The sequence below is a fragment of the Carassius auratus genome, unplaced genomic scaffold, assembly GCF_003368295.1.
Source record: "Carassius auratus strain Wakin unplaced genomic scaffold, ASM336829v1 scaf_tig00020241, whole genome shotgun sequence".
Taxonomy (NCBI): Eukaryota; Metazoa; Chordata; class Actinopteri; order Cypriniformes; family Cyprinidae; genus Carassius; species Carassius auratus.
In genome coordinates this window covers 62,535-77,255 of record NW_020525013.1, presented here as the reverse complement: position 1 = coordinate 77,255, position 14,721 = coordinate 62,535, and the positions used below count along the sequence as shown (strand labels likewise).

The 14,721-nt window shown below is 37.4% G+C and overlaps 1 protein-coding gene across 3 annotated transcripts in view; it reads right to left on the bottom strand.

The window, feature by feature from the left end:
* Nucleotides 1-324: 324 nt before the first annotated feature.
* LOC113076379 (ATPase family AAA domain-containing protein 2B-like) overlaps nucleotides 325-14,721 on the bottom strand; it is a 43,681-nt gene continuing 29,284 nt past the window's right edge. For 2 of the 3 annotated variants that reach the window (XM_026249023.1, XM_026249024.1), the window contains exons 20-24: nucleotides 13,904-14,039; nucleotides 10,353-10,546; nucleotides 7,788-7,947; nucleotides 3,554-3,676; nucleotides 325-727 (exon numbers count right to left, since the gene is read on the bottom strand). In XM_026249023.1, the coding sequence (XP_026104808.1) occupies nucleotides 360-727; nucleotides 3,554-3,676; nucleotides 7,788-7,947; nucleotides 10,353-10,546; nucleotides 13,904-14,039 (981 nt within the window). In that variant the 3' untranslated portion in view covers nucleotides 325-359. The remainder of the gene's footprint in view (nucleotides 728-3,553; nucleotides 3,677-7,787; nucleotides 7,948-10,352; nucleotides 10,547-13,903; nucleotides 14,040-14,721) is intronic. The other variant, XM_026249025.1, reaches the window with a different exon arrangement.

The following is a 14,721-nucleotide window of genomic DNA, read 5'->3' as shown; positions in this document are numbered from 1 at the left end:
AAAAATCCCGTGTGTGATGCATTACATGCAATTTGCATCTGTGCTTGCAAAGTGGACGAAACTGCTTTGCATCATTTCACATTATGATAGACCCACTGTCCTCACATGAGGACATATTTTTCTGCGAAAACTACTTCCTGTACAAAAACAAATTTTAGGTATTATACTTATTAGGTCCTACATATCCCAAATAGCAAGAACAATTCTAAAATGCACAACAGGCAATATATAGGGTCTCAGGAGGTTAACAAATATTACAATTATTTTGAATTTGCATTCATTAAGTTCCAAAAGTAAACAAAAAAACCTATTCAGATGAAATAAGCACATTTAAACAGCCTCAATAAGCGGACATGTCTTCAGTCGCTCAGTAATCTCATACCACACAATTCTACTCTAACCGATCTCTTAGAGTCAGTGTTTTGAGTGGAATAGAATCTACAGAATGGCCATGAACTGGAGACACAATCACACTGTCCCACGTGAAAACTCCTGTCACAGGCAGAGCTGTTAGCAGAAGTGTAACACAACGCAGTCAAAGTACAGCTTGTTCCATCACCTGCAAAGTCTAGCCTAAAAGCTCTGTTTGTGTTCTGCATGTACTCACTGCTGCAGTGCTTGTCCACTCCATCACCCTGAGAAGCGCTTAACCCCGCCTCCTCTCCCACAGGTCTCCTGGTCGCCACAGCGCTCGGAGTGATGGCCGGCTGCGCTGTGGTCAGAGAGCCTGCGAGAATAAGAAAACAGAAGTTACTGCAGAGACAAGGACTGAACTGAAGGAATATCTGACACATCAGACAATATGCTAGCTAAGAAGGATAGAAAACCAACCTGCAGCTTTTTATTTGTATTATTTGTATTAATTCAATTATTACATTTTATATTTGGCAAGATTTGTCTTTATAGTATCAGACTACTTTTTTCTCAGACAGTACAAATGACTCCTTACACATGAAAATATATGGCCTCTTCAGAGGAGGTTTCAGAAAGATGGTCGCTCACAGGGGGATCATCATCATCATATTCTACAAAATCATCATCTTGGCTGCCAAATGCTAAAATGAAAAAATCCCAGAGGCTCACACTGAAGAAGGGATTCAAGCCAGGACTAGAAAACCATAAAGACTTGGTAGTGGGCTTTATCACACAGTTGAGAACTTCTTAAAGATCCCATTAAATCAGGTTTTTTGCGGCTGTTAGAGCAAGTCTGTTGTTATGCTAGGACTCGTAAAGCAAGACTAAATTCACTTCAGCTAATAATGTTATGTCCAGAACGGAGATATTGATGTTGATGACTCATCCTGCACTCACTCATTTTGTCCAATCAAACGCACTCTAGATGAATCATTTCCCTGCCCTTGATGTCACCTAGTTGCCAACTAGCAACATTAAATAGTAAATCATGCTGGAAAAAAGGAAAGAAAGGAAATAAGTTACAAGCCTAATTATAATTCTCTGTTTTACCTGAAAAAAAAAGCCATTTCATGGTGGTCTTTCATTCACATGCCGCCCTGCTTCAAACTTACACACCACACAATACCAATAGCCATAACTTCTCCACTGCACCATATAAAATATTCAGCAGCACTTCTCTGGAGCAGGTCATTTTTTACCCCACCGTATTCGTTCAACTGAACCAGCGCAAAAATGAAAAGGTACCGAGGGGTGGCCCAGAAGGGGGCCATGCGAGATTTTCATTAAGGCAGACGCAAATGAACAAATTACAGGAAATTATTGCGGGAGAAAAGCCCCCTGGTGATTTAAGGGTGGTGGAGGGACTGGTCGTCCTGGATTTTTTTTTATTCTTTTGTGTTTAAAAGTAAACTGAGAAACATTATGTGCCTTTGTGGATTAAACCTCTAATACTAAATGTTAGTGCTAATGGGTGTTGGCATGCATGTTAAAATTTAGGGCTGAATCCCCATTTGTATACTATTTTAAATGATACCCATATGTCTCTAAAGGTTTTTATATTATTTATATACATGTATTTCCTTATTTGCATACATAGACATAAATATTTCTAAACATACAGTAAGGCCAAATCCCAATTCTACCCCTTAGCCCTTCCCCTTTCCCCTACCCCGTCGTTTCGCGCGTTCACGAGTTGGAGGGGTAGGGGTAAGGGGAAGGGCCAGATAGCCCTTCAAACGAAGATTTTTCGGGACCACATTTCAAACGAAGGGGTATGAATTATCTCTGCATCATGACTGCTACAGCGAACAAAAAGACACAGAAATGTAAGCTTTTTTGTTGCCATAAATAAAGATTTAAACCAAAAAGTAATCATTTGTTTTATGTTACATTCAATTGTGAGTTCATATTAACGGTCATGTTACTCAAAGAAATGCTTGCAAAAAATCGCTAATATTTGCTAACGTCATATCATTACAGACTGCATGATACACAGCATATGTCTGATCAGGGCCTTAACTGCCGTAATCCCCCCAATAATTAGAAATCGCTAAACATTTTCTCAAATATTGCCTATTCAAGAGAGAGAGAGAGAGAGAGAGAAATGGAAGTTGGAAACAGTGATTGTATCCTCTCGTCGCTGGAAAATATAATTTAGCGATTCAGTATTTAAACTGTATTTAATAAAAGTCACGGGGCAGTGTTGACAAGTTTATTTTCTCCTGGATGTGTGAGCTGCACGATTTCCGATGTGTGTGTGTGTGTGTCAGTAAGCAGCTCATTAATAAAGAACGATAATTAAAGGCTCTAATACACACCAGCACACCAGTATATGTGTGTACTGTAAGAGCTAGACGACGAATGATGACGTGTGACGTCATGGTAGTGGTGTCCCAATCCTTAGGGGAATATTTTCTCCCCTACCCCTTGACACTCTGTTTCAAGGGACAAGGGGAAGAGGTAGGTGGAGGGGTAGGGGAAGGGGTATAAAATAGAATTGGGATTAGGCCTAAATGTATTTATCTATACCACAAATATCATTATAATTAACCTTTAATTCTCTGTTTGTATATAACAAGACGACAGTTTTTCTCAAAAGAAATGGCAAAATGCTCATGAAATGACTCTCAGAGCTGTTCTAGAGATCATGTCCAGGAGTGGTCATCTATCACATTTACATCACGGAAATCATAGGGCCCTATTAATCCAAACAGTTGGTTACATATGTACAATACTGATACTCTTTCTGTGTTTCAAATTCCCTATAAAGTGAATGCCACAGAGCACTACATAGGGAATAAGGAGAGATTTCAGAACAAACTAATGGTGCTTTTCCACTGCGTGGTACGACTCAGCTCGGTACGGCATGGCTCGGCTCGACTCTGTTCGCTTTGTGTTTCCACTGCAGTTTAGTACTGCTTTAGAGTGGGTGGAATTATACGCACGTCGTTAATTTTGTGCCGCCTCTACTGCCCTGACTCGTGAAAAACTTTTTCATTCTGCGTCGCCCCATCAGGCAGTGACGATTCTCTCTGGCTTATCTGTGATCAGCAGAGTTTACACGTCACGTTTTGGTACACAGCGTCAGTCTAGCTCAAAGAAAACCCCGGGCTAAGGACAGCCTGAAGTGCTGTGTCACCTCTCTTCCTGCAGGACTCCTTGATCTCCTCACACATGCGGTCAAACTCAGGGTCCAGTTCAGAGGCGATCATGGCGTGCGCAGTATCCTTCATACTGCAGGCCCTGTGGCGGATGATTTTATCTGTGGAAGCACAAAGGAAGGCCACAGTCAATGAAAAATTCATTTGGGTAGCTGAAGGAGGAGCCACATTCTTGAAGACTGAAAATAGGATCTCTGGGTATTAGGGTTGCAATTAATCAGAAAAATAATGAAAGTCACATTTACAGCTGCCACAATTAGATAATAATGGAAAAAAAAAATTACAAGTTACAACACGACCAAACTCATACACACCTATTATAATCAACAAGGTGCAGATACTGCATAAATAAGTTTTGTAATTATTCCAAATTTGAATAGCAGTTGTTTTAAAGTATATTCTATTTATGGGAAAGAATGATTGGGATTGCATTATCAATGGCAAATTATATTAGATATTTTTGTATATAAGTAATCTATATAATATGTTATAAGTAATTAATTATTTCACTAGTTACTTGATAAAAGTAATGTCCAATGCATTACCACAACACTGGCAGTGACCACCAATAGGAGCAAAGAAGTTTATGCACATAATGAACCTAAATGGCAATGTTACGGAGTACCAAAAAAAAAACTATTAAATAATTATATAAATAAAAATTATGGAATGAACAAGAACAAGAAAAGAGGCACAACAAATCAAAATCAAATTTGGTGATGTAAATCAAGCAACGGCTCACTGTAATCGATTAAAGATTCACTGAGGAAACTTAAGCATCGGCTTTTTCATGCGAGCATCTGAACACACTTCTGAAGCGCTCCACATGAAGTCAATCGAAGCATCTCTGTTTACAAAAACACTGGTGTGAGAACAGGGATTACGGTGTTTTCTCAAAGATCTCAGAGCTACCATTTGTATTCTAGCCTTATTTTTTCTCTCTCTATCATTAATCAAGCCACTTTCATACATGTAGGGAGGAAAAATGTGTGTGTGAGAAAAGAGAGCACATTACTGGGTAGTCCTCATTACTCTAGGACGGGCTGGAGGTCAGGATCTGGCAAAGTTCGCCTCTTAATTGGAAGATGGGCCTAATTAAGCCATCTAGAGCGAGTGAGAGGACACTCTTTACTCGAGTCAAGAATATAATGGCAGGCTGAGAGGAAGAGAGTGTAAATACACTTGTTTTGACTTTCAAAGCACTGCACACAGATCTAAGGCTGCTGGTGCCAAAACTGACAATTGAACAAACGGTCCCAGGAGAAATTAAATCAGTGGTGCTCAGTCCAGATCTTTGAGATTAACCTTCACACTGAACTTGAACACTGTTTGCAATAGAATACCAATTTACTCCTTATTGGGTCCTGCACAGTATATACTCCAAATTATCATAAACTAGTGTTGTCACGGTACCAAAATTTCAGTATTTGGTACCAATACCAGTGAAAATTCACGGTTCTCAGTACCAATTTCGGTAGCAAAGCAAAACGAACAAATTGCTAATTAAGAAAACAAAAAAAAAAAACAACGCATTTCTTTATACTTATTTACAATTGTGTTTAAAGTTCTTCTACAAGTAATATAATTATGAGAGATAGTAAACAAGTTCCTCCAAATTTTTATTTGTCTTTTAATTAAATATAAACACATTAAATTTTTTTGTAAATAAAGGGGATTTGCTATTAAAATTAAAACATGTAAGAATTATTGTGTGATTTTTTTTCAACAGTAGTAGCAGTATCACATACATTCTACTAAATAATATTTCTAGCAAAATGCCTTTATGTAAAAATGAACTTATTTTGACGGGTTACCGTGAATATCCTTAAATTGACACTGGTTTTACTCAAATGAAACGGTAAAATGCTTGTGAAGTTACTCAGAACAGTTCTGGTGATGTTATGTATGTATTTATATCCTCATTGAGACGGCAGATGCTAAAATTACTGTAAGCTTCACACGCTTCAGTCTATGTAGTAAACCAATTCATTCAAATTCACACAGAGACGTGGAGAACATGCAGGATTCAGATTTCAACCAACTTTTGAGGCTTAACATTTACAGATACTGGTCCATATGGAGATCTGATTTGATTAATTTATGCTAACTTTGACAAATTCCGTGATTGTCCATATTAAAATGTAAGTTTCATTTTCATGACTAGATTTCGAGATTCCGTCCTCGTTTTCTGCTTCGCAGAAATCATAGCGCTGTATGGGTCAAGAACCGGATTGACTGGGTACTTGGTACCACCGGTACTTAAAAAAAACAGGGACCCTGATATTTAAATTTGTTTAGTACCGACTTGGTACCGAAGTACTGGGTCTTTGACAACACTATCATGAACTATAAAAAAAATATAAGCATATTTTATTTCAGGTAACAAAAATTTGCAGCAATATATATCTGCACTATTTACATAGTTTTTACTACATACTTAAAAATATATACAGTACTTCTCCATCCCCAGCAAAGTACATAGTTCTAATTTGAAGGATGTGAATTGGGATGCAGACTAGAAAGTTGAAGCAGCTGGTTTAGAACAGGGCTGGAAGGAAACTCAGCAGGGAGGCTGATGTCCAGGGGCAGGATTAGGCAGCTCGGAATTAAATCATCGGAATTAGAAGAACCTTAAAACTCGCACGCTAAGATGTGATTTTGAAACTTCAGCTGGGGTATGATTTCAAAGCACACATTTTCTAGGAATCTGACTTTCAAACGACCGCTGAGAGACCCTCTTGAATGAAAGGAGGTTTCCCAACTCCGCACTGGATCCGCACAGCACTTTAAAGAAAGAAGTGAAACTCACAAAAAAAAAAAAACACAACAACGAACAAATGACCAAACAAAATGATTACCTATATAATGAGGGAAAGGACACCTTCGATTTTTAAGAGCAACGTTCATGCTTGAATTGTGAGAGTAAAGCTTAACAAATGGAATTTTGACAGCTCCTAAATCCCATATTCCCCTGCTCTAACTGGACTAAAAGCCTCTTTCTGTTTCCTTATTAAAGTAGCTAATTGCGTTTTGTCTCATTCCTTCAGTGGCTCCTCTGTGGATGCTGCATTTAAACAAATGACCCACGTTCTCCCAGCAAATGGGCTACTATGATTTATTCATAGGCACCAACTGCATTTAGCCAACAACCTTCACTGGCTGACCAATTAATCCAGACGACTGGGAGTTAAGTCCTGACAAAAAAAGTGTTGTTCAGAAGTAGCCAACTAGCACACTTCAATTATATAATCTAAAGTTGTCTTATCTCACTTCGCCCACAAACAATTATGTGGAAAATCACATGACCGTTTGCACAGATTGTTAGTGAACATGTTCCTGTTGTTTTAAATAACGCATGCTTTATGCACGAGTTATACAGGTTCACATCTGCAAAAGCTCTTTGCCTCACTTGATGGTGTTTCTCAAACTATTAGGGTCAGTAAAGATGCATGGCTCGTTTAATTCTGGTTAAGTTTATATTCAGTAAACTATTTACATGTATGGCACATCCATAAACACCAATAAATATCTCACATAATTTTCTACACTACAAAGTGTCCCAACTGACCGACCATATGGCCAGAGAATAGCAAGAAAGTCCATTAAAGCGATGAATGGGTTTTATGGAGACTGCTCATTATGGTGCCATTTTTCCTCTGTGGAGAGATCAGCGACAATGATTTCCTGTGCCTTTTGAATAAGGAAAGGCCAATGGGTTAATATCCAGCTGCATTTACTGTCCTCAAATTCTCATATATCTCAGTGAAGGACTGACAAGTCTGGCTGATTAATCACTGATTTAGCGTCCTCCACACTTCAAGTACCGCGGTCGCTGCTGCTGTTTTTGGTTGGTATCACAGTTTCTGAAACTCTACACGAAGTACTAGAGATGTGCACAACTAACTGACTAGTTCTGGTCAACAAGTAAAAACACTTTTTGAATGTCTGAAATGGATTTGTCTTGTATACCTATATAATTTATTATACATTTATGTATACATCATTTTTGTGTCTGTCTCTACTGAACCTACTGTTTTTTTTATACAAGGTCAACATAAGATAAACAAACATCACATGACTTAAATATTCTAACTCGGCACCTACATTCACTGAAGTGTGACGTTCTTTTGCTGCTTTTTTACTGTCTGTGTGAAAATCCCATAACAAGTGATGCATTCTTATTCATCCAGCTGCTGTGTATTGTGTATTTACCTCCCGGATCCTTGTCTGGATTGTACTCTAACGCATTGCTGCAAATGAGGTCAATGTCCACTAGAAAATCCTTGGCCACCATGTATTTGTGAGTGTCGATCTTCATCATGATCGTGGACAGGTCCATAGGCTGTTTGATAACCTCGAGGTAGTCTGAAACCTAAATCAGAAAAATACATAAAAACATTTCACAAAAAATAAATATATATTAATATATAATAAATAATAATATATAAATAACTTATTATTGGGTGATTCAAGACACAGATTAATTTTGAAGGGTACAAAACCATCTTGGCCAACAAAATACAAGAAAACGCCACCAGATTCAAAGCGCTTCATATTGGACCAGGTCAATGACCCACAACACCCTGCCAGTTCAGTTAATCATGGCAAAGAAATGGAAAGTCTTAGATTACCTAAATCAGTCTCCAGATTTAAATCAGATTGAACATGAATATCACCAGCTGAAGAGGAGAGCAAAGGCAGAAACTCCCCAAAACAAGCAACAGTTGGTATTATACTCACTTCAAATAGAGGGATGTACTCGAAAAGTGCTGTCCTTTTTATTTGGTAAAACATGTATGTGTTGAAAAGGGCTAATAATAAAATGTGACATTCTGTAGTTTTATATATATATATATATATATATATATATATATATATATATATATATATATATATATATATATACACACACAAACACACACACACACACACACACATATATACAGGTCCTTCTCAAACAATTAGCATATTGTGAAAAAGTTCATTATTTTCCATAATGTAATGATAAAAACTTTCATATATTTTAGATTCATTGCACACCAACTGAAATATTTCTGGTCTTTTATTTTTTTTAATACTGATGATTTTGGCATACAGCTCATGAAAACCCCAAATTCCTATCTCAAAAAATTAGCGTATCATGAAAAGGTACTCTAAACGAGCTATTAACCTAATCATCTGAATCAACTAATTAACTCTAAACACCTGCAAAAGATTCCTGAGGCTTTTAAAAACTCCCAGCCTGGTTCATTACTCAAAACCGCAATCATGGGTAAGACTGCCGACCTGACTGCTGTCCAGAAGGCCATCATTGACACCCTCAAGCGAGAGGGTAAGACACAGAAAGAAATTTCTGAATGAATAGGCTGTTCCCAGAGTGCTGTATCAAGGCACCTCAGTGGGATGTCTGTGGGAAGGAAAAAGTGTGGCAAAAAACGCTGCACAACGAGAAGAGGTGACCGGACCCTGAGGAAGATTGTGGAGAAGGACCGATTCCAGACCTTGGGGGACCTGCGGAAGCAGAGTCTGGAGTAGAAACATCCAGAGCCACCGTGCACAGGCGTGTGCAGGAAATGGGCTACAGAGAAGCAGCACAGGACTGTTGCTCAGTGGTCCAAAGTACTTTTTTCGGATGAAAGCAAATTTTGCATGTCATTCGGAAATCAAGGTACCAGAGTCTGGAGGAAGACTGGGGAGAAGGAAATGCCAAAATGCCTGAAGTCCAGTGTCAAGTACCCACAGTCAGTGATGGTCTGGGGTGCCATGTCAGCTGCTGGTGTTGGTCAACACTGTGGATGAGCTTAAGGCCGCTATCGAAGCATCCTGGGCCTCCATATCATCTCAGCAGTGCCACAGGCTGATTGCCTCCATGCCACGCCGCATTGAAGCAGTCATTTCTGCAAAAGGATTCCCGACCAAGTATTGAGTGCATAACTGAACATTTATTTGACGGTTGACTTTTTTTGTATTAAAAACACTTTTCTTTTATTGGTCGGATGAAATATGCTAATTTTTTGAGATAGGAATTTTGGGTTTTCATGAGCTGTATGCCAAAATAATCAGTATTAAAACAATAAAACACCTGAAATATTTCAGTTGGTGTGCAATGAATCTAAAATATATGAAAGTTAAATTTTTATCATTACATTATGGAAAATAATGAACTTTTTCACAATATGCTAATTTTTTTAGAAGGACCTGTACAATATATATTTAAATATACCAATTTATATAATATTTTATGTATATTTTCTAAAACTGTCCTTTCTGTATTGTGAGGAATATAAATTACATAATTTACATAAATATATCCCTTTACTCACATCACAGGAATTAAAATTTAAGAGAAATCCTCCTTTATGATAAGATATTTTGCATTTTAACATTATATCCAAGATAATTTCGCAACACAATAAGAATCCGGATCCATGCTCTCGATTCATAATATGAAGGCTTTATGAACGTCACCATACAACAAACTCAAAAAGCTTCAAGAGATCAGGGCCAAAATGTGTCATACTCTGTATTCACAGACACACTGTCCTCCTTGTTTGCTTCTCATATTGATGAACTTTTTAATTGCCTTCTCAAATTTACTGATTCAGGTAACGATCCTGCCCGCAAGCTGTCATATAATGACAATCATTTGATTTGTTTGGTCTGGGGGTTGCTAATAAACCATAGGTGCCTCTAATTAGATGGTAATATTGAATGGAGTACAGACCCTAAAGGCATTAATCATACAGCTGCTGACTTGCAGTAACAGTAACAGCCCACCTCCTCAATGTCCACGGGTTTGCTGAAGATCTGGAAGCGCTTGTCGGTGGCGAGCCGCTTTGTGACGTCCCTGAGAAAGAGGCGGAGCTCGCGCAAGGTGTTCTCCTCCTGCTCCTCCAGTCGCCGCTGCTCCTCTGGTGAGAGCTGCCGAGGACCGGGGTCTTCAGCAAGGGTCAGCACCTCCAGAGCGCTCACTGAAAACAAAAAACGGGCACAAACCCTAAGAACAGTACTTCACTACGATCATGAGGTATTAGACCGTTCTGATTTCATTCTTGTTCGGTACTTCTGAAGGAGTAAGAAAAGAATCACTTAGAACCAAAATTATCTTTGTATTGCCTTTTGAATGGTTTTCAATGTTCATGCATTGATAAAATTAATCAATGCATGTTTTCTATACTAAACAGACACAAGGTAGAATTTATTGCATCTGCAGTTAACTCTAGATTTTTTGCAAAAGACACACAATAATAAAAGATCGGTATTTAACTAAATATATTTTTTCCCATAATATTTGTATTTTATTTTCATTTTTTAAACACTTTGAAATACAGCCTTTTACAACCACAAAACAATGACTTCCATACAACCATAACATTGCTGCTTTTACTTTAGAAAGACCAAATAAAATGTTTAAAGAACTCAACGCTTAACGAGAATGCTTCTCCTGTTTTTGCACATGGTAATCTATTCAAAAATGAATTTTAAAATCATAATGTATACAAAATTAAACAAATATATGTTGAAGACATTATTAATTCTACAAGGTCTGCATTGTCCACAAAGATTAGTCATCCACTATTAAATCCAAATTCTTTAATGTAAGTAATGAAAGGACTCCATGTGTTTTCAAATACATGCTGTTTAGCCTTTAATATTTAAGTTATATTCTAATGGAAGGCTAGATTTAACCAAATATATTTAAATTCATAAATACAAAATCACAGACTTCTTAAAAACGTTTTTAAATGGAACAAATCAAATTAAGAATTTAAAATCTATTTGATGAAAAAAACACTAAAACTATTTTTAATCTTAAAGGATTAGTTCAGCCAAAAATAACAATTAAATCATAATTACTCCTCATTAAGTAATCCTACGTGTTTATGACTTTCTTTTTTCAGACAAATTCAGTTGGAGTTATTTAAAAAAAATTGTCTGATCTTTCAAACCGTTTGATGCAACTTCCCTTGTGTTGCACTCCATCGGTGAGAAGTTTAATAGAAAGTTAAACCAATAAATCGATGTGTTTTTGTAAAAAAAATATCCATATTCAAAATGCAATAATCTCTTTAATCTAATTTAGTCTAATAACATTATGCAAGATCCATAAACAAACTTTGTCTAGAAACTCAACTGTTTTTGATCTCCAAACCTAAATGTAATACCAGATGAAACGCTAAGCAAATGGTGCGAAACAGGGAAGAGTCAGATGACACTGAAACTGTGCCAGAGCAGCTAGAGGAATTACAAACACCCTGCGTTATGTGGATGAAGTCGAGAAACGCTTCCCACCACAGCGTGGGCTGCAGAGTATTATTGATTTCTGAAGAGCTCCAACAAACAACCTGACAGCTGCAGTAATTCAGGACTGCATCTATACAATGAACCAAATACACACTGCCAGAAATGACCAAACACACCAAGCGCTAATGTGGCACTGCCTTGTAAGAAAATATCGCCAACAAAAGAAAAATCTTCTCGGTAAACAGGCCGAGAACCTTGTGCTAATCCAAAGATCTGGGCAGAATGCCTGAAAGTCGTTGAGCCACCAGCCTCAGCAATTTGCTTTGTGGCAGCAGCTAGCGAGCAGTCATGCTAACTGTGAGCATAATTATAGCTAATGGTTAAGGCCCGGTGTTTAATAGAGCCCCTTTCTCCCACCACAGATGCTACGCAGCCAAAGGAAGTAGGGTTTGTGTTTTATTCAGAGCTGCCCGTGGTCGGCCCACGGGAGGACCCCTGCTCTGCATCAATGGGTCGTGATGCTCCCATTTCCACTTGAAAGCCATTCTCTGCTATAATGGCTCCAGCTGTGAGGGAGCCGATGAGCATGGCAATCGACCACAAGGAGAAGATATCCAGAAGAGAACATCAGGAACACCCGGGACGCCCAATTTATGCATAAGCTGGAGTGGCAATTCTGGAAGAGCAGCAGCGGTGACGGAAGTAATCGCAATTGAGAGAAGTTAATTCAATGACAGCAACAGAAGTTATCAAAAACAAAAAATGAATTTACTCACAGTCATGTCATTCCAAAACTGTATGACTTTCTTTTGTGGAGCATTAAGGATGATATTTTGGAAAGTGCATTTCTTTCCTTACAATGTAGTGTTATTTTAGCATCATTTATGTTTATTATAATACGAACACTTTTTATTAGCTTTTAATTGTATATTTTCAGTGTCCACTTTGTTCACATGGCACTTGAGGTTTAGGGATTTTGTGAAGTGATTTTTTCAGTTTTGGATCGATAGACATACACAGTGTATATAGTAAATCTAGTACTTGAACTTATTTGAAATTGAAGCATAATTTTCATCTAATATTAATATTATATTTTAATGCATTGTGATTTTAATTAATTTTTTTAAAGTCTTAGTTTTTAGGATTATTTCAGGTCTACATCCCTTTCAATCCAATCAAAATTGTATTAGGACTGAGCTGAATCAAATTGACTGAGTTGTTTACAAAAAGGTTTTCATTCAAATTGAGCCATCAATAACTAATTATTTGGGTGCATGTAAACTTAAAGCAAATAAACGTGGACATATGTTGTTTTGGACCCCATTGACTTTCATTCTTCAAAATATCTTCTTCTGTGTTACACAGAACTAAGAAAGTCATACGTGTTTGGAATAACTTTAAGGGGAGTAACTAATTTTTTATTTTTGATTGAACTATCCCTTTAAGAATCTGAACCAAACCAGAAGTGAAAGACAGTGTGAGGAATATTAAAGTCACAATGGTAATAAATGACATCAGCATCCAGTCAGACCATTACGTCTGACACCCTAGAAGACCGAAGGTAGAGACTTAAGGCACTTTAACATACGCCTTTCACATGCTAATGGCCTCATTAGTGCCCAAGCTCAAAGTGCGTGTAGCCCCTATCATTCTTCTTTTTCTTGCTAAGAGTCTATGGCCGTCACTGCAATCGTCCTGTGAAGTTTCTTCTTGTAATTTTTCTATTACTTGGTTGCAAATTTCTGGTCTGGTCTCCATTAATTCCTATTATATACTGAGTCATATGGACTACAAGGTATTTTGAAACAATATCTGAAACAAAAATAAAATATTACCATGCAATGAGGGTATCTGACCAGATTTACTATGAAGCTTAGATTTCAACACAATGTAACAAACATTGTTCACGGTGCTTGGCCCAGATCATAGCTGCCCGCAGCTGCATTTACTCTAGTAGATTAAGAAAGTTGTTCAAGAAGTCTTACAAAGGTAAAAAAGTTAAAATAACAAAAAAGGGGATTTAACTACCTCCATTTAAGAACAGATAAATCTATACTTCTGCATTAAGCACAGTAAACACTTACCGGTTTTCCTCCTGCTGGGTGGTGCCTTGGCTGCCTGCTCAAGAATGAGGTCTGAAAAAAACTTCCTGCGTGCTTCTTCTCCCGGCATGCTTAAACAAACCACCTCCCCGTATGAACGGCTGAAGATGCATGTCAGCTGTAGAAAATACAAATAAAAAAAGATAGCAAAATTTAGAAATTAAAAAAAAATTTGCAGTTTGTAATTTAGTCAGCAGACTGAAAAATAATAAAAAATAACCTTACATATGCTTTTTAACAACAAAAATTAGACACACACATATACATACATATATATATTTATATGACAATATGTGGAATCCGGGCTAAAGTCTTAAAATCTAGTAAAGAGATAAGTATCAAAGCTTGATTTCGACCATTATTTTCAATATGATTTCAATCTTTGACCTTACTCAGTTGATATTAAAGATTTCAAGGTTACATTTTTACAGAATGTTCTTTAGCTAATGAATGATGGTTTTATGTAAAACAGTAAATCACCTATATATATATGCTTTAAGTTGAGCATCAAAAACAGTGATTCATGAAGTCAACATATACAAACTGTGAGAACATCTGCCATGAAAATAACACTCCAAATCACCCATACTGCTCTTCAAAAGCTGCCAACCAGCAGGGATCAAATCCCTGGGACTCCACTAAAAAGCATCACACATCTCGCCAAAAAGTGAACCAGCCAACATACAAACTCATTTAAACTTGTGTTGAACCCTGTCGATTTGGTTTTCCCACAGCATTCTTTGTTCTTGTGCGTAACACTTTTTTTTCTGGTTTCTACCCCGAAAGCACATTGCATGACG